General features: G+C 37.1%; 1 protein-coding gene across 3 annotated transcripts in view; it reads right to left on the minus strand.

The window, feature by feature from the left end:
- ccdc175 (coiled-coil domain containing 175) overlaps positions 1–20,665 on the minus strand; it is a 30,294-nt gene extending 9,629 nt beyond the window's left edge. The window contains exons 1-15 of one of the 3 annotated variants that reach the window (XM_067455844.1): positions 20,524–20,665; positions 20,235–20,320; positions 16,457–16,568; positions 16,209–16,344; positions 9,959–10,187; positions 9,725–9,847; positions 9,529–9,638; positions 9,361–9,442; positions 4,553–4,689; positions 4,350–4,460; positions 4,161–4,232; positions 2,331–2,466; positions 2,121–2,249; positions 1,864–2,002; positions 1,564–1,643 (exon numbers count right to left, since the gene is read on the minus strand). In XM_067455844.1, the coding sequence (XP_067311945.1) occupies positions 1,564–1,643; positions 1,864–2,002; positions 2,121–2,249; positions 2,331–2,466; positions 4,161–4,232; positions 4,350–4,460; positions 4,553–4,689; positions 9,361–9,442; positions 9,529–9,638; positions 9,725–9,847; positions 9,959–10,187; positions 16,209–16,344; positions 16,457–16,568; positions 20,235–20,320; positions 20,524–20,590 (1,749 nt within the window). In that variant the 5' untranslated portion in view covers positions 20,591–20,665. Of the gene's footprint in view, positions 1–1,563; positions 1,644–1,863; positions 2,003–2,120; positions 2,250–2,330; positions 2,467–4,160; positions 4,233–4,349; positions 4,461–4,552; positions 4,690–9,360; positions 9,443–9,528; positions 9,639–9,724; positions 9,848–9,958; positions 10,188–11,313; positions 11,382–16,208; positions 16,345–16,456; positions 16,569–20,234; positions 20,321–20,523 lie in introns of those variants that run through there. The other 2 variants (XM_067455846.1, XM_067455845.1) reach the window with 2 other exon arrangements.
- Positions 20,666–20,922: the final 257 nt, after the last annotated feature.

Raw genomic sequence — 20,922 nt, forward strand, 5'->3', positions numbered from 1 at the left:
CATCACTTTAAGGCTAATATATGTCTATGTACACTAATCCGAATACACACTTGATCTTTTTTCTATGCGCTTTGGCCTACGTACACAGAGATGCCATTTTTGTCTAGTGAAAAGTTTTGGAGAAGCTTTCCTAAGTGTTTAGTCATGTGACACACTGATAGATCTCGTTATACCAGTATGTGCCTGCTATGTGCTATTTACTTTTACAGTTTTGCTAAAGTTACATTTCTTTGTACATATATCATTTCTTCAAAGATGCTGTCATGTGGCTAAGCATGAGGGCAATTGCATTTTAGATCATATATGGAGTGGCGATTAAGTGTGACCTAAAAAAACATTGGTATGACACATTTTGCTAATAAAGTGATCATGGCAAAAGAATAGCATGAAGGGGGATAGAGTCCAAGGTATGAAGGCATCAAGGCACAACTGAAATGAATGTTAGCTTCACTTCCTGCCTCTTGAGATAATGTCATGATCGATTTTGAAGGCAGCATAGATGTATCCTTCACTGCCTTTGATATCCCACAGTCCTGTGCTAAAAAAATAAAGATGGCATCTGAAAGTTGCGGCTGGTGGTCAGTTAAGTAAATGCATGTTTTGACCAACGGTTTCCACTTTAGATGTAATTCCGAGAAATTACTTTCGTAGAAAATAAATACTCGCTTGGTTATTACCAAAGCTCTCTCTAATTTGTTATTGATCATGAAACAGTTATGCAGCCGAAATGTCCAAAATCAGTTTTGTGGGGTACCGTCACGTGCAAACATTGCCTGCAAAGTCATTGCCTGATAGGGCAGTGAAGCAACGCAGTCATTATTTCTGGTCTCTCTGTCTCTTTACATCTCAGTGAGATTTTATTATGTTTTATGCATGCGCAGTAAGACGATTTATTCTGGCATTTTATACTTCGCCCAATATAACTCGCAATTGTGAGAAAAAGAGTCAGAATTCTGAGATAAAAAGTCACAATTACTCTTTTTTATTTTTTTATTTAGTGGTGGAAACTGGCTTCCATAGACTAAGTACACCTGCGCCATTTGTGTTTTAGACCATGCTCTCAGATCGTTAAAATAGGGCACTTTGTCTATGAATTCAGACATGCTACTCGAGTCTCAAACTGTTTTTCACCTACTATATAGTACGGAAGGCAGCAGCATCAGTGTGGACGAGAAACTTTTGAAAAACACTTGAAAGCACTAGAGTGGTCAGAGAGTTTTTTTTTTTTTAAGTGAAAAAGCCATTTTCAAATCCGGGTTTATCCGGATTAATGTAGACGTACCTAAAAACATAATGTACTATAGCATACAATTAGGAAATGTGAAATGTTGATTAATAGGGGTGTAACGATTTGTTTTAACAACGATTCGATTGAAATAAATCAGTCACACTTATTTAAATTTTTGGCTAAAAAGTTACTGAATTGATTAAGTCACTGAATCGTTTCGGATCATATTGTTCTAAATGAACCAATATCGTCCTTAAATCGTATCGACAATCTCAAATCGCGATACGAATCGTTGTTAAAATGAATCATTACACCCCTATTGATTAAATATTAACCTTTGGTTGTAGGAGCACCACAGTCTGCTTTGTGACCTCCTCAATAGAGAGCTCAAGACGTTTCTTTTGGGTTTCCAAATCTGATAAAGGGAGAAAAAAAAAACTACATTTGACAATGCAAAACCCTCAAAACAACAATTTCTGTGCTGTGTTAATCTCTATTCTTTCTCATTTCAATAATTTTCAATTGTAGAAGGACCCAGTATTGTAAATATCTCAAAGAAACTGAAATTTAAAACATTCATTACTCCATATTTCTATCCAGCGCTGAACTACATGAGAATAGAAATGAACCTGTACCTGTTATTTGGTTCTTTAAAGTCTGATGTTTGAGATCGTCAATGTCTAACTGAGACTCCACTGTCGCTAATATCGACTCCTGGATCTCAAGCTCCTGCTGTTTCTCCATATGAACTTGAGCGACTGATTCTGCATCCCTCTTTTTTATCACAAGACATACATTTTTAGTTAGCAGATCCAGTTATGCATGCCAAGCTAAACCACATCAAGTCACTTATAATAAGTATACAAATATGGATAGTACTGTTCTCTAGTACAGTAAGCTGTAGAATTTCAGACTGGTAGTTCATTTCCATTTGTTTTCCCTCTTCTTCAGTGTTGGCCATCTCTTCTGTAAGACTGTCTATCACTGCATTCAATAATATATGGTCTTGGAGTTTCTTCTCCTACAAAAACAATAACAGGTCTTAGATATAATGATGCCTCTTTTGTATTGCCACCACTACTGACTAATAATTCCGACAGACCTCTTTGAGAAGCTCTCCATATCTCTTCTCTATTTGTTTGATGGATTCATTCATCTCCCTTACATACTCCTTTTGTTCCTCTTTAAGAGTTTTGAGAGATTGGCATATTTTCTCTCTTTCAGCTTCAATTTCTGCCCTGGGTGCAAATATGTAAATGTCACAATAATGACCATGTTAACTCTTTCCCCAATATGGATGGAATTTCAGGCAATATTTCCCCCCCACACACTGTTATATGGTACAGGTGCTATTAGGGCTCTTCTGAAAGAGCAGAGAATCTCTGGATCAAAACACAGGCGAAAAAAAAACAGAAACAAGCGATATATGCATTTACTCCTGAGTAAAACAATTTTCTCAGCTTTTTGTTCAAAATTTTGCTTTTAAATATAACTTACCCACATTCAAGTGTTGATAAAAAGGTAATTTTAAAAAAAAGTTTTTTTTTAAAGAGCAGAGGCTCTTATTTTTAATAAATTGCATGTTCATATATTCATAAAATATTATGGGGCTGCTGGCTAGCAACTTGGAGAATTTGTTTCTCAGGTATGTTTTTCAGGTTAGTCCTCCATAGAAGATATATCATAAGTATATATATATACACAGGTCCTTCTCAAAAAATTACCATATTGTGATAAAGTTCATTATTTTCCATAATGTAATGACAAAAATTTAACTTTCATATATTTTAGATTCATTGAACACCAACTGAAATATTTCAGGTATTTTATTGTTTTAATACTGATGATTATGGCATACAGCCCATGAAAACCCAAAATTGCCATCTCAAAAAATTAACATATTTCTTCCGACCAATAAAAGAAGAAAAGTGTTTTTAATACAAAAAAAGTAAACCTTCAAATAATCATGTTCAGTTATGCACTCAATACTTGGTCGGGAATCCTTTTGCAGAAATGACTGCTTCAATGCGGCGGGGCATGGAGGCGATCAGCCTGTGGCACTGCTGAGGTGTTATGGAGGCCCAGGATGCTTCGATGGCGGCCTTAAGCTCATCCAGAGTGTTGGGTCTTGTGTCTCAACTTTCTGTTCACAATATCCCACAGATTCTCTATGGGGTTCAGGTCAGGAGAGTTGGCAGGCCAATTGAGCACAGTAATACCATGGTTAGTAAACCATGAGCAGGTGCCAGGTCATGCTGAAAAATGAAATCATGCTTCCATCTGCTGAAAAGCTTTATGGAGATGAAGTGCTCCAAAATCTCCTGATAGCTAGCTGCATTGACCCTGCCCTTGATAAAACACAGTGTTCCAACACCAGCAGCTGACATGGCACCCCAGACCATCACTGACTGTGGGTACTTGACACTGGACTTCAGGCATTTTGGCATTTCCTTCTCCCCAGGAATCGGTCCTTCTCCACAATCTTCCTCAGGGTCCGGTCACCTCTTCTCGTTGTGCAGCGTTTTTTGCCACACTTATTCCTTCCCACTTTTCAGACTTACCCATGATTGTGGTTTTGAGTAATGAACCAGGCTGGGAGTTTTTAAAAGCCTCAGGAATCTTTTGCAGGTGTTTAGAGTTAATTAGTTGATTCAGATGATTAGGTTAATATCTCATTTAGAGAACCTTTTCATGATATGCTAATTTTTTGAGATAGGAATTTGGGGTTTTCATGAGCTGTATGCCAAAATCATCAGTATTAAAATAATAAAAGACCTGAAATATTTCAGTTGGTGTGCAATGAATCTAAAATATATGAAAGTTTAATTTTTATCATTACATTATGGAAAATAATGAACTTCCTCACAATATGCTAATTTTTTGAGAAGGACATGTATTGTTGAGTAATATTAAAATAACATGTTAGACAGACCTGCTTATGTTCTGTTTGGCCAATTGACTTTCCTGTTCCTCCAGTGATTTTCTGAACATATCTGCACTGATTCTGAGAGACAACCATTCAAATAAAGTTATGAAACAATTTAATGACAATTTAATGTTAATGTTTAATTTGGTTGTAATGTAGTAAGACAAAACCATTAAACAAAATAAAGAATCATACATGTTAGCGTCATGAAGCTGTCTCATCTCTTCTTTCATGTTTTTGATTTCAAATCTGAATTTGGCAATGGATATAATGTCTTCCTCATGTCTTCGTTTATTGTCCTCTAACCTGGAATGAAAAGATCATTTTAAATATAAACACTTCAAGTAAGTCCCCATGGAGGAAGCAAAGAAGAAAAAGTACTAAAGAGACGAATATACCGTTTGGACAGACTGTGTTTTTCAGCAATCATGTCATCTTCCTTTTTCCTCTGAGTTCTGAAGATGTCTGACAGTTTAGCATGGGGCTCTGATAAAGCACTTTTCACTTTCTCTTCTTCCTTCATCTCATTTTCAGTCTGAGGAGAAATCACATCTCATTACGGTCTCAGAGCAGAATAAAATGTTTAACCCGGGTCTATGGATGGCTTAGATGGGCAATCTAAGTCACCCCAAAATCAAACAAATGTACTATATTAAGTTATATTTTTTGCATGAAAAGCATTATATACTAAAATTATATATTCAAATATATACTATATTGCTAAAAGAATTGGGACAGCCCCCATCTAAATCATTTAATTCAGGTGTTCCAATTACTTCCATGGCCAAAGGTGTCTAAAATCAAGCACATAGGCATGCAGACGCTTCTACAAACATTTGTGAAAGAATGGGTCGCTCTCAGGAGCTCTGGGAATTTAAGCATAGTACTGTGATGGGTTGCCACCCACGCAATGAGTCCATTCATGAAATTTACTCACAACTAAATATTCCACATTGAACTATTAGTGGTATTATAACAAATTGGAAACAATTAGGAACAACAGCAACTCCATTAAGTTATAGGCCATGTAAAAAAAAAAATAATAATAAATAAAAAGATTGGGGTCAGCGCATGCTGAGGCGCACAATGAGCAAAAGTTGCCAACTTTCTGCAGAGTCAATAGCTACAGACCTCCTACCTTCATGAGGCCTTCAGATTAGCTCTGTGTGTAACAGAACAGTGTGTAGAGAGCTTTGTGGACAGAGTTTCCATGGTCAAGGAGCTGCATCCAAGCCTTACATCACCAAGTGCAACGCAACGCGTCTAATGCAGTGGTGTAAAGCACGCCGCCACTGGACTCTAGAGCAGTAGAGACGCGTTCTCTGGAGTGACGACTCACGCTTGTGTCTAGCAATTCAATGGACGAGTCTGGTTTTGGCGGTTGCCAGGAGAATGAGAATAATAATAATAGTAATAATAATCATTATAATAATTTGAGAGTTGCAAACTTGATTTTAGCCAACTATTCATTTACATTCCTAGTCACATGACACAAAAGCATCCATAGAACTGCTGCACTGGTCTGTCAGTTTTCCATCTCAATAGGAGAAACAAAATATATATTAACAAACTGCAAGTTTTTGGGTACTTGTGTCCCATATGCAATATAGGTCCTGTTGCGGTATTTCAATAACTTAAAACATTTTGGATGTTTTAATATGCTTAAAGTTGGACTATGCAACTTTCTGTCCAATGGAGGGCGCCTATTCTAAACGAAGGCGTAGTTTGATGACGCCAAGTGTGAGCGCCGTATCTTGGGACATGTGGTCTTCTCCTCACAGCCGGTGGAAAATAGGACTTGGGCAGAAATCATGTTAATGGATGTGGTTATTAGTTACTGTAGTGTAAAGCAGAGCAGGACAGAGTGATGTGGAGCTGAGCATGGCCGCTGGAGCGATTGTTATACAAACACACGACTCGCGAGTACCGTGACTTATTATGACAGGATGGGACACAGTCGCCGGGCGCCTGCACTTCCGCTTTTTCCGGTCATGATTTGGTAAAGCAGTTCTGTTTATCATATTAGATACCTTTAACGGTGTTTAAAATGATGTTATGACGTTACTCTGTGCATTCGCTCGGTGCTGCTGTGACATGTTCACACTGCTAAGAGAAAAGCGCTTCTGCAGAATAAAACCGAGGGTAATGCAGATATGACGCCATTGACGGGCGACTCCCTCAAACGCTATGCTGACACGTCCCGGTCCTTAGTTAAAAAAGCAATTTTCTTACAATTTACAAATAGTTGGAAACATTTGGGATATTGCAAGTACTCAACTGAACGAAATATATTATACTGGCCTAGTGGTTTTTGGATATTTTACTGCAAAAATACTACATGAAAACACCTCAAGTGTCTTAATGCAAGCTACTAAAACCTATACACACCTTGACGCATACTATATATAGACAAACAGATGAGCCCAGAATATGAACACAGCAGTTAAATGGCTGTTTTCTCTTTATAATGGATTTCTATGGAAAAATGCTTAATGAGAAACTGTGTGTTACATTTATATTTTTGGAGTTCATCTACTTGTCTGTACATAGTATGCTTCATCAATATGCTGTTGAATTGGGTTTTCAATATCACTGTCTTATATAGTACAAAAAATGACTGGCAGGCAATGAAGGACAGCTTTGTTTTGCCCTCCTGGTGGGCGTTCCTGGGTGACGTCACGTGAATACGTAAGGTTATAAAGGAACTGTTTTTACTAAGAAAGTTTCATTAATAATGTTTCCATTTGGTAAACCAAATATAAAATTTTGCATAGGTTACAGCAGGGCCGTGCACAGATATTTTGAGGGGCAGTGGCCCAAACCAAAAAAAAGCGGCACTATAAGGGGATTGAGTATCATCTTAATATAGAAAATGAATAACAAACCTTTTACAATCATACTGTAAATACAATTGTTAGGCTTTAGTGCTAATTAAATTTCTGTTGTTCTAATTATTCTTCCAAAAAGTTGATTCTGGGCAAATTTGATATCTTTTCTATTTACATTTTTTATTGGAGATTTAAGTAGCAAATGAGAATCACTAAAATTAAATATATTTTGAGACAAAGGTCTTGTTCATGATTTATGTAAATCATACGCAACAGATTTTTAATAACAGAATATATAAAGGTATGGTATTTGGGGTAAAAGGCATATTTAACATGATGATAAACAGCTGGCTGACTTCCATTTGTTGACATGACATGGTTAAGATTCAGCTGGTAAATATCTTAAGTTGGGTGTCCATCTTAGAGGCAACATCATATTTATAATAAAAAATATGATAATAATCATATAATACACATATATTTAGTTGTTACAAGGATAAAACTTTATAAAATTATTATGGAATCTCATTTATTCAATGTTTTCAGATTATTAGGCTAAACATTTGTTTCTGTATTTTAAATAAATTTTTATATAAACATTTTAATATTTACGGAACAATAATTAAATATTTTATTAATCAAAATAAACAGAAAATACTGCAAACGTTGCTTTTTTGCACAAGTATGGACTTTTTTGAAAAATGAACACATTTTTCTTAGGGTGTGCTAGGCTATAGGCTACCCTGATACAACTCATGTATATTTATAATAGCCTGTATTACCTTTTTAAAAATTGTGTAAATGATTAATATGGTCTAAATAAAATATCATAAATATGAAGTAGGCTATGTTAGGCTTAACTCGTAAAATTGATTATAATCGGAAATCTATTTTACAGGAGTGGCATGCTGGAGCTTTGAATCCATGTTTGCACTGTTGAAACAATTCAACGTTGTGGATTGTAGTTTGTAATATACCTGTTAATGGGACGACATTCTGGAACAGCCGTCTCCACAGAGAGCAGACAGCCGCAGACAGGGCGATGCTGCGCGGAGCGAGCGGGAAAACACGGAAAGGGTTAGCGGAACTAGTGGATTTTTAGCGGAACCGAACGCTTTTATGGAAATCCTCTGAGGGTGAGGGAGGAAAGGGGGAAGAGGGGCACCTTAGCCGACGAGGGCAAAGGGGCAGTGGCTCTAGCCACCAGGCCACCCCCCTGTGCACGACCCTGGGTTACAGTGTTGTACCGTGTTGGGACGGTTACTTTGGAAATGTGATAGGTTACAGATTACAAGTTACCCCATTAAAATGTAAAAGTAGTGTAACTATTTCAATCACTTTATTAAAGTAATGTAACCGATTATATTTGATTAGTTTATTAAATTTCTAACGCAGCTGTAAATCATTTCCAAACATTTTAATCAGGCAGGGTTAACCTTACAAAAGTAAATACTGATCACTGTCAGACTTTCCAAATCTTTCATCACTTGAATTAAGATTATAATCATTGAATTTTAAAGCAGATCCAACATAAAATCAGACTCTCACCTCATTTTTCTTTGAGTTCGTTCTGAGGTTAAATAGATTTCTGGATGAAATTATTTTTAAATTACCAGATCAGGAAAGCATCTTTATCGCTTGACATGGTGTCAACTCTCAGACAGGTTGTATCCTAAATTGTTTCAATGGTAATGTGGATTGATGTAATTGCCAGACATGGTGCGGTGCAAATTCAAACAAGAAAACTAATCAAAAGCATCAGAATAGTATCGCTTTACTAAACGGCCAACAGTTACATTTATTTTTGTAATTAATGTAACATAACTTGTTGCTCCCTAACACTTGTTGTTTATACACAGTATTTATTAATATTTGGAATTTGTTTCAGTTTTAATGATCATTGTTACATTTTTTTAATTTAATTTAACGTCACATTTTTTATTTATTTAACAATATATTTATATTTTATTTAAGCTTTTTTTTCAATTAACAAAGTTTTAGTTAACAATAGCACACTGACACCCTCTTGTACCATTGCAAGGTAGATAGACAGATAGATAGACAGGACATTCATACACCCAGACCAGGCGCACACCTTTTGACAGCTTGAACTATATAACATCTAAAGGCAGTCCAACACTCAGCTGTATCAAAAGGTCATCTATGCACATTGTGTCTTTGAAGAAAAGCATTTTAAAAGCTCAATGTGACGGCTGCTCAGCGGGACCTGTCAGAGGCAGGAAATCGATGCTTCAGATCTGACATCTAAAGACTAAGATTTGAGGGTTTTGATCCCTTTCCGAAAAGAGTGCATTAAACACGGAGCATCCATTCGTTTAGTGTCAGGAGTTTTACAAAAGATGTCTGCCTCGTCTTACCTCTATCATCTGCTCCTGAATGGCCTGAACTTTCTGTTCAAATGCTTCTGCCAATTCAAGCAGTTCTCGCTCATGAAACTCCCTGTTGATTATGAATGACAAAACTGATTTCTGTTGTCCAGAGGTGAAGAAAACAGAAAAAGACAACCGTTGTGCAGGGCAAGTTACTTTTGTTGATCGAGTTTTTCTGCCTTACTGATCTCCTCATGAAGCCATTCTTTGCACTTCATTTTAGATGTAGTCAGTCTAGCAATGTTTTTCTCCAACTCTGAGATATGCTGAAACCAGATGAATGAATAAAGCATGTCATACAAACATTATTGTAATATTGTTTGGACATTTTACAGTGTGTTTAGGTGCTTACTTCTTCACACTGTGTGACGGTCTCCTCCTTGTCTTGGAGTTCTGATGTAATGATAGCTATCTCCCTGCATGTTTCTGCATTAATTTTTCTTTGTCCTTTAATCTTAAGAACAGTTTTCTCTATCTAAACAGGAAAAATATGAATTAAATAAAAATTTATTGTAAAATTAAACTTTTGTTTTGAGTGAAAATCTATCCCATTTGAAAAAAATAAAATAAGAATTGCTCAGACTACCTCCTTTCCCACAGCACATTTTCTTTCAGCAAATGTTATCCTCTTCTGAATCATGTTTTCTTTCAGGTCCTGTTGGGCCGTTTCAACCTGTACCATTTTATCCTTCGATGCTTGGATCTCATTCTGTTTTTCCATAAGCAGTATCTGTGCACCAGCTTTTTTTGACAGCTGCTGATTCATCTGATCAACAGCTTCTTTATAGTTTTCTTTAATGTTTTCTCTCTCCCGACTGAAATATAATGACAAAAGGGAAAAGTTAGCATTTTGTAATTTGTTTCTGAGTTTTTTTTAATGTTTAAGTGAGTAATTTCTACAGCACCAAAATTGTAAAGATAACTGTTTTCAAACAGATTTCTCAAATGCTCACCATTGGTCAGACAAAAAGGCAAAAAAAAAAGACAAAAAAAAAGAATTTTGTTATTTTTATCCCAGCCTTGATCTCATGACATTAGGTGTGTTCGACTTAAGGCTTCTGAATCTGACTGTGCATGACGGTTAGAAATTTTATCTGACTTAAGGGGATAGGTCACCCAAAAATACCTTCAAGTTCCAAACCTGTATACATTTCTTTCATCTTAATGGTCCCATGGCATGGATTGTTTTATAATGTTTCCTGGGGTATACCTATATTGTTAGTATGGTTTTTACATCAAAGAATGTCATAATTTAGAAAAAAAAGGCATTTTTTCTATACTGATTAGCCCTCTGGCTTGAATGCTGTTTCAAGAGGCGTGTCTGCTGTAAGACAGCAGTGAAAACACCCACTGCTGTGATTGGCTGACATCTGCATTTGAAATGAGATTACGTGCGGAGGGGGCGTGGTTTAGTCAGGCACGAGCAGGAGCAGCTGCCGCGCGGCCAGTCGAGAGAGACGGAGCTGGGGAAAGATTACTGAGGAAGTGTATACCAAGTTGAGAGCACGATTTTATTTTGTTTGTATCAAAGCTCTGAATAAACACGAGTGAACTTTGCAACGTTATTTCTCTCACAAAATGCTTTCACCACAACTAACAACAAACACGACATGAATATAGTAAGAGCTTCTGTTGAGCATTATTACTAGAGCAGCATCATTCAAACGGGTGACTGACCGATCCAAACATTATAAAGAGTGTTCTTTGAATGCTCTCTGTAGTTTAATCATTTAAATAACATTTGTTTCATGCTGCTAACAGAAATGAGGTGAAGTTGATCGTTTTAGTCACTGGCTTGATTCACTGATGCATCAAGACGGCCAGTGGCGGGACTGACAGTTTTAAACGATTTAGAAAGAAAGTTGGTGTGAACTTGAATAATTAGCTACACATCAGAACTCACTGATCCCAGATCAGGCATTCATGAACACTGTTACTCACTGTTTGTGGCGGTGCTGTTGAATCCGTATGGTAAAGCCTGCATGTGCTGACATCGCAAATGATAAACTGACTCCTTTCTCTACTAATTCTCTGTGGGCAAAGCAGAGGAAGGGGAGGTAACCTTTCCTGTTATGACGTCATAACAGGAGAATTCAAGATCAGCTCGTCTGGGCTCTCATTTTCTCAAAGGCAGAGAAAGACAGCCTGAACTTGTTTTCCACCAATCAAAAAATTCTAGCCACTTGGGGACAATATTCAGGCTAGGGGAACTCATATTAATGTTGAAAAACCTCATACAATTAAAGTTTCATGCCATGGGACCTTTAAGATATTTTGAAGACCCTTCCAAAAAAAGAAGTTTAATCAAGTGTTCTATTAGTATACTTCTTTTAAACTAAAAATAAACAAACTAAAAAAACAGTCTACTTTTATATACTTCTGTAGTGATTTTTACTTTCGTCTACCCAAGGACACTAAGTAAGGTAGTGATTGATACTCACATCACCGCTGACGTTGTGATTTTTGGATCACACGTCACTTAAGGTGTGGTTATGAGTACATCATAGTGTACATGGGCGTAAATTGAGTGTGGCTATAGAAGAGTTACGTTATCTTATGGAAAGAAACAGTTGCTTCTCTGAAATTAAGGTGAAGAACCTTTAGTCAAGCCACTTTTGAACCAGAAACAGCGGCAGAAGTGCCTGACCTGGGCTACAGAGAAGTAGCACTGGACTGTTGCTCAAATTTTGCATGTCATTCGGAAATCAAGGTGCCAGAGACTGGAGGAAGACTGGGGAGAAGGAAATGCCAAAATGCCTGAAGTCCAGTGTCAAGTACCCACAGTCAGTGATGGTCTGGGGTGGCATGTCAGCTATTGGTGTTGGTCCACTGTGTTTTATCAAGGGCAGGGTCAATGCAGCTAGCTATCAGAAGGTTTTGGAGCACTTCATGCTTCCATCTGCTGAAAAGCGTTATGGAGATGATTTCGTTTTTCAGTACGACCTAGCACCTGCTCAGAGTGCCAAAACCACTGGTAAATAGTTTACTGACCATGGTTTTACTGTGCTCAATTGGCCTGCCAACTCTCCTGACCTGAACCCCAAAGAGAATCTGTGGGATATTGGCCCTCATTTATCAAAAGTGCCTACACCAAATTTCCAGCGTACACCTTGCGTACACCCAAACCCACGGTGACTTTGAGATTTATCAATATGGACGTTGGTGTACGGCACGCTCAAATCCTACGCCAGCTCAGGAGGTGGTGTATGCACGTTTTGAGTTAGTGCCAAAATGCACAGAAAAACTATTCCCAACACCACAAAACGCACTGACAAAGAGATGCTGTATTATGACCCACTGTAAAAAACAACAAAAAAGTAAGTATAAACTTTTATGTGTTTATTTTTGTGCAACGTAGACTTCAATGTTTAATTTGTGTGACTATAGGCTACCAAAGCATTTGAGGCATGTATTCCTCCAGTTGCGAGCCTGTGTGGCAGCTGCGCACGGACTGTGACTGAATAATTCAGACTGACAAAATAATAAATTACATTCTTCTTCTTTTAAATAATAATAAAATAAATAATAACGACATTTCTTCTAAATAACAGCGTCATTAATAATAAAAATCATAGGCCTAATAATAATAAAAAGAATCTTACAAATTGTCATGCAATTATTAATGTGAATGAATGGTAGGCTACTCCACATCACATCATATCGTACACCCCAATACAGGTGCCGTTATACGAATTTAAATGCTAATTGTTTCAAAACATGCTGTAAAATAATGCATTGTGATGGTAATTTATCATCCAAACAGCTATTTAAACTGTTGGAGTGCGCTTCTCAACCTCCACACTATTAACAGTACTCGTAATTTGGGTAATTTTTTTTTTTTTTTTTGGGTGCCTTTAATCCTACTCTGTAATCTCCCAAATAAAACAATTAAATTTTTTACCCCCACTTCCCTGGTGATGGTCTCGTTTGGCGCGTCTTAATCATCTTGCTAGTCCACTAGTCAGGGAACTGATCAGGGAGTCAGCCCATTGATGTCCTAATCAGTGCCCTGACTAGTGGACTAGCAAGATGATTGAGACGCGTCCGATCTCCACGGAGAAAACGTTTCGCTCCTTTGCCGTCTTCCGTGTCCATGGCATAAAATGAGGGCGCGGGGGAGGCAGAGACTTGAATCTATAGGGGCGTGTTATTCTAATGATGATCGTTTTCAGCCGCGGCATTTATTAAGGGCAAGTATTGCGTACACCTGAATTGCAGAGGTGCGCACAGTTTCATAAATCAGGCGGTGAGAGGAGTGTAAGCATAATCTTACGCCAACATATACGCCCGTTTCTACGCAAGATTGATAAATGAGGGCCACTGTGAAGAAAAAGTTGAGAGACGCAAGACCCAACACTCTGGATGAGCTTAAGGCCGCTATCGAAGCATCCTGGGCCTCCATAACACCTCAGCAGTGCCACAGGCTGATCGCCTCCATGCCACGCCATTTTGAAGCAGTCATTTCTGCAAAAGGATTCCCGATCAAGTATTGAGTGCATAACTGAACATAATTATTTGAAGGTTGACTTTTTTGTATTAAAAACACTTGTAATGGTGGGATGAAATATGCTAATTTTTTTAGATAGGAATTTTGGGTTTTCATGAGCTGTATGCCAAAATAATCAGTATTAAAATAATAAAAAAAGACCCGAAATATTTCAGTTGGTGTGCAATGAATCTAAAATATATGGAAAATAAGGAACTTTAATCATATATGCAAATTTTTTGAGAAGGACCTGTATATGGTAGAGAATTAGACTATTTGTCATTACATTTTTAATGCTACTTTTTAATGATTGTTGCCAAAATAATTAATCGGTAAACCATGCAAACTGTGTAAACATGAGAAACTAAAGAAACAAACATCAAGACATCATACATAATGAGAAATCAAAATTAGATGAGAAAAAACAACAACATTTTTTTTACATTTATTGTCAGTACTGGGCTCACAGATCACGCGGGTAGGCACTTTTACTGTTGGTGTGTGTGCGCGTGTGTGGATGACCATGTCTGGTCAGCCACCACCAAAGACCATTTCTGACCCAGGAAAAACCTTGTGTCTATACAGTAATTTTTCAACTGTGCGACAGACTCGTGTTGGTTATGACACAATCGATAGCCTATTTTTACAAAAACAGTTTCTACGGGGCGATAGTGTAAGATACAAGGTAATGGAGCCTTTTATGCATTGCCGTGTTTCTTTATAAATAAACCATGGACAAATGTCTTTAAACGCCTCAGATGTAAATTTATTCACTGTCAAAGTAACGCAAAAATGAATAGGAGTAAATGGGATGCTAACAGCAGGTGATGGCTTGGTTCCCTATGGGTGGAACGCTTTCCGAGTGCTAGATTACCCCCTTGGTAAAATGCTGCCTTCGGAGGACAGATTTCAAGGCAGGAACGCATCAAGCAAAGTCCGGATCTAATGGTTACTTCACTTTTCTCCTGAGAGACCTTCATCTGACCGATTTTTGAAGGCAGCACACGTTTCCTTTACTGCTTTTGATATCCCACAATCCTGTGCTTTCCATTCAGTGACAGTTGAGCTTGGAAAATAAGATGGCGTCCGAAAGTTGCGTTTGCTGGTGAGTTTGTGTGTAAATCTAGATTTCCACTTCTGATGTCATTTCTAGCAAGAAATGACTAATGCAGTAATTAAATATGTGTTTAGTCAACCCGATCACACATAAATGCGTATAAATAGTACGAGTGTACAATGTCGTGGAACGTATACGCCAAAACTCATTTTGGTGTGCATATGATACGCACTTTTTATGGCATGTATATGACACGCTCTCTTGGGTAGGTTTAAGGTAGTGGGTTCGTATGTATAAAACGCCATTAAATGCGTATCATATGCACGCAAAAAACAGCGTATCATATGCACGCCAAAATGAGTTTTGGCGTATACATTCCACGACATTGCACACTCGTACTATTTATACGCATTTTTCGTGAGATCCGGCTGGATTAGTTCTCACCAAAGCTCTCTCTATTTTTCTGTTGATCATTAAACTTTTACACTGCCTTAGAAGTCTGTCCGAAATCAGTTTTGTGAGGTGCCTTCATGCACAAAATGCTGCCTCACAAGCCATTGCCTGATAAGGCAGCGAGGCAACGAGTCAGCTGCCTAGGTTTTCGGACGCAGCCCTCATATACGAGATGCATATGAAAAATGTGATCATCAGCAAAAAACAGCAACTAAATAAAAAACTGCTTATTGAATGAGAAACGTTGATGGAGGGGATCTAACAGTTACTACATCCGTGTTTTGATCATCGTTCTGGATGTAACGTGTCTTTTTAAAAAACGCGATTTTTCATGAAACGTACACACATTCAAGTGTTGATTAATAAAGAATGCATGACACTAGAATAAAGCAGGTCTTCTTTCTTTTTATATATTTTCATGTTTGGATAATTCTGTGGGCCATGAAACTTGTGAAAAATGACAAACGCTCACAGTGACTGCCATTTAGGGTTTAGTTACTAATTAAAAGACATAACTGATGATACTCGAGAAGACCAGCATTTTCACGCGCTGCGAGACGCGTGTAGTCAAACACTGCTCTCCACTATGGGACGCAGAAATTGTCTGACTTCTTGTCTTTGTTTTCAACTCCACCCTGATTGAAAGTTGCAAATTTCACAAATATGTTACATGCATCAACAGCCGAAGTCGAACACACCTATTGCTTTTTACAAGAAAGTGAATGTGGAAGAAATTTTACACACTTCAGCTTTTTAATTAGTATGGTGTAGCTAATAATACAAATAAATGTGAACTACATTTCCCATGATCTCTGTTTGCCAACATGTTTAAAGACTCACATCAGAACAGCATTTTCTTGTTCAATGAGTTGTTGCTTCTCCTCCATGGATTGTATGTCATCTAATACAGATTTCAGCTCAGACTGAAGTTGATTCACCACTGCAGCATTGCGTTGTCTAGCAGCAGCAACACAAGCTAAAATACCCAACTTCAAAAAGTTACATGAGTAGTTTCCCATCCCCCCCATGAGCTGGTGCCAGAGATGCCACCGCATTTAAACTTTTAAAAGATTTGAGGATGAACTCACCTGATATTTCACTATTGATTTCATCCTGCAGGTTCATCGTTCGATGTCGAAGCTTGCTCGTCTCAATGGTTTCAACCTCAAGTTTCTCATGTGCTGTTTTTCTAGAGGATTCCTAAATGAGTTTGCCACAGTGATATGAACACATACATTGATCATATCTGTCATGCAGTATCATCAGAATTTGTTAATGAGTAACTGCAATAGGATGGATAATGTTACTGAGATTGGAATATTAATACAGTTCTTACCCCCCCCCCCCCCCCATGTTAGACGGTAGTGGATGGGACTCAAAATAGCAACATCAAAACTAGTCATGAAACTTATTTTGAATTCACCTATATTAATTTTGAAAAAGGAACTAAATTAGGAATTTATTTATATATGTTTACCCTTACAAAAAAAAAACATACTTCAAGTTAATTTTTATGAAGTATACATAAGTAAAATACAAGTATAGTTTAAGTATACTTTATGTAGTAAATATGCATATTAATGTACTACTAATGTACTTCTAAGTGCACGGTTGCAATATTACTTGAGACTAAATTGGCCCACTTTTTAGTACATACACTATACTTTTAAGCATAGCCTAATTTTTTCATGAAACAGAACAAGGGAACAGACTGTGAATGAATATAAGTAAAATATACAAGCAAAAGTTTATGGACAGAGCTGAGCTGAGACACAAACACAACAGTGAATGTATGATCTTCAACTTAACTAATGGACAGCCAAGGTGAGTACAACAGGTAACCAGGATGGTAGTTCATGAGCAGAAACTGAAGGAATTAAAAGGACCTCAGATAGGCAGATAAGTGCAGTGTGATTAGACCTGAGAGTGAAATGTTATGAGTGCAGGCTTGATATACTGTGATGGCGATGAGGATCAGGTGCGGGTGATCAGAACTCCTGTGATTGTGAATGAACAGGTGCAGGTGCTTGAGTGGAGAGAGTGAGTGCATTTGTGACAACTTTAAGTGTAACAGTAGTAAAGGCTGCAACATACATTATGCTATTTTGTTCTTGCAGCCCTGGTTTGGGAGTTCTCGCAAGCTTGTTCTCGACACATCGTCTGAGCAGAACATTTTTCTTGGGTGTCCGAGAACTATTGTGTGATTGGTCATACATTTAATGTGCCCCCCACCCCACCCCACCCCACCCAACAACCAAAGAAAAAACTACCATTCAGAATTTCTTAGTTAGGTTCTCTTTACTTCCAAAATAACTGCTGCACATGAATAATTGGAACTGAACAATGTAAACACAGAAAGTTAAAAGTGCAAAAAAAGTTTAGTGCAAATAACAGTATAAGTTTGTCTACATGATATATGTTTGTGTACTGTGTATAATTATTTTGTATATATAATTTATATAATTTGGATAATTATTTTGTATATATAATTTATATAATTTGGATAATTATTTTGTATATATAATTTATATATACAAAATAATTATACACAGTACACACACATATATCATGTAGACACAAACTTTTATTTTGGATGCGATTAATCGAGATTAATCTTTTCCCAGCCCTAATAATTTGCCATAGTACAACAACGAAAAATAATTATCTAAGCAGTCTAATTTGGCAAAATCACATCATGTTCAGTTGCAGGGTTTTTCTAAAGTTCAGACTGAGGCAGATAGACATTGTATTGAAGCAAAGCTAATATATAGCACTAATAGCTATATGCACACGACACATCTGTAACGTACAGGGAAAATTAGCTTTATTTGTCATTCAAATATGACGATGAGGACCCCAATGATTGGCCTTCCTTTCCTTCTCAAACTGCATCTTTAACAGCCCAAGTTTCACAATTTCCCCGGACCCGTTAAAATAAAAGACTCAACATGCAGGGCTAAAAGCCCCAGATCTTTTGCACTGCGGTGTCTGCCAAATTTGACATTGATTGAGGCATAGTGTGCAATGTCGTGGAATGTGTACGCCAAAACTCGTTTTTCACTTTATGGCGTGTATATGACACGCTCTTGGGTTTTCGTGAGATCCGGCTGATTAAACAGACCACTGAGAGGTGGGGAAAGGGGGGCCACCAGAGGGAGGCTGGCACAGAGATTCACATTTTTCTCGACTAATTTGGTCTAGGCCTATATTACTTTTGTATATTAACATGCTTTTAGAAATATTTTATTTGTTATTTATACTAGTAGCCTATTGTGATGATTTTTTCACGACCCAGATTGTTTGGTGCCCTACGCGCAGTGCGTGATGTGCGTGTGCGGAGCGTCGGCCCTGACTGGCAAGAACGAACTTTATTCTTGTTCTTGCCACCTCGAGAAAATTAACAAATTTCTTTGTTCTTGCAGAGTATGTTCCAAGCTTAAACGTCATGGGGTGGTTTCCTCGACAGGGTTTAAATTAAGCCAGGAGTAGGCCTAAATCTAGAATAGTTAAACATGATTTTAAAAATGGTTTTCTGAAACACGGAGATGGGCGTGGCATAACCGTTAAAAATAGCAGGTTGGGAGACGATTTTCTGCTGTGGCAGGTGTTTTATTCGTTTTATTGTCTTGTCTTGATGTTAAAGTAGTACATATTTACATAAATTAATAATAATTTGAAGCATATTGTGTATTTTAAACACATCGAAAATCGCATGTAGTTGACCATCATTCCAGAATAGTGAGCAAGCGGAGTCTGTGGTAAAAAGTAGCTATACAATAGGATGTATGGCTGAAAACTATTAACATTTTAGTCTTTAAGCAGCCTTACATTGTCTACATTACGCCTTTATTGTGAATGTGATTATAAAAAATATGGTTTTGTGTGTGCTGCTAGTGTTTGCCAGTAATTCTATGATTTTCTGGGACCAGAAAATTACTGAAATGGTTAGTGTTAAAATAACATTTTCCCAAGATGCACAAAAGTATGAAACTGGCGTCCTTCATTCTTTTCGACAACAAAGGTCCTGAACACAAGCTTGTAATCACGACTTCTGAAGTGGGAAGTAGAAAACTTCCGATAACACGTGAATGCAGCATAAAATAAAACAGAATCATTTAAAACCAACTGTAACCAAGCAGATAGATCAACAATTCACTACCATAGGCTTGGTTACACACATTCTTTCAAATATGTTGTTGTGTTCAGCAGAACAAAGAAACTCATACAAGTTTGGAACAACTTGAGGGTGAGTAAATTATGACAGAATTTTCATTTTTGGGTGAACCATCCCTTTTTATGGGCTTTGTATATTCCAGCTGATGTGTGCTGTTTTTCCGCTATTCGCTTTAAATGCTTTTTTTTGTGCTTTACTTCTCTTGTTCAGTAAAATGTTTTATGATTACATTGCAGTACTTTTCTGCTATCATTGTTTTGAACAAAAGTGAACAAAACACCATATGTATTATTTACTATTTGCACTTTAAATAGGCATGTCTATGTTCCTATTTAGGTGTTATTTTTAATACTTGAAATATACTTTTAACTAGTTTACTTAATTGTACTTACTGCAATTTTAAGTATATTTCTGAGAAATACATACATTTTGACAAAAGCATACTTTCTTATTATTTTTGTTTAAAAGAAGAATAGGCTATAGGGCTACTGATAGCACACAAACTTATTTTTCGTAAGGGAAGAAAATGATTACACTAAGTTACATACAAATTGTAGTAGCCTACAACATAACAGAAACGACAAATTTGATATGTAGCCTACTAAATAAGTTTTGACAACCATAGTAAAGAATGTATAACGTTAAGTTTTAGATTATATGATTCAGTTAAATATTTGCGACGTATTAAATACCAGCTCTTTAATGGCTTCAGCTGTCTCTCTCAGGTGGTGACTTGCTTCTTGACTAAATGACACTCCTTCTTCCCTCAGTCGTGTATCTGTAAGTACATAAATGAATCCACATTATTTCACAAATAAATTAGACTCGATTTTTTTTAAAAAACGGGCATATTGAAATTGGTCGAAGCGAACCTAGTATTTGCCACCAACGCGGTTAAGTTAACGTTAACGTTAACTTAACGTTAGTTGGCCTATTGTGAGTGTAAACATACTTTCCTACCTTACAAATTCAAATTCTTACCTAACTCGCCCAAATGTTCTAAGGCAATCCTAACAGCTGGGAAATCCGGTACCAAGCAAGTCGCCATGTTATTAAATATTATTTTATTTTTAAACGGGAAAAGGACGATAGGCAGAAGATGCACGAGTTGAAAACAGCAGACTGTCTGTCAGGTAATCTGTGTACTGGACGCGTTGGCATGACGACCGGCGTCAGTCGCGAGACCCCATGCATGATCTCCGTTTTTGGCAGCTTTGGTGTAACGTTAGCATGATTGTGAAGTAAGCAGATCTAAAACAACTAAACAAAAACAAAAACAAAAAGACAGAAAATTCAAGTATTGCCCTGAATACTTTAGTTGTCAGGTGTTCTACATTAAATCTTGTTGCTGTTTTATTATTTTATTTTAATGTATATGAA

Source organism: Pseudorasbora parva, chromosome 10 (assembly GCF_024679245.1).
Source record: "Pseudorasbora parva isolate DD20220531a chromosome 10, ASM2467924v1, whole genome shotgun sequence".
In the NCBI taxonomy this organism is placed as follows: domain Eukaryota; kingdom Metazoa; phylum Chordata; class Actinopteri; order Cypriniformes; family Gobionidae; genus Pseudorasbora; species Pseudorasbora parva.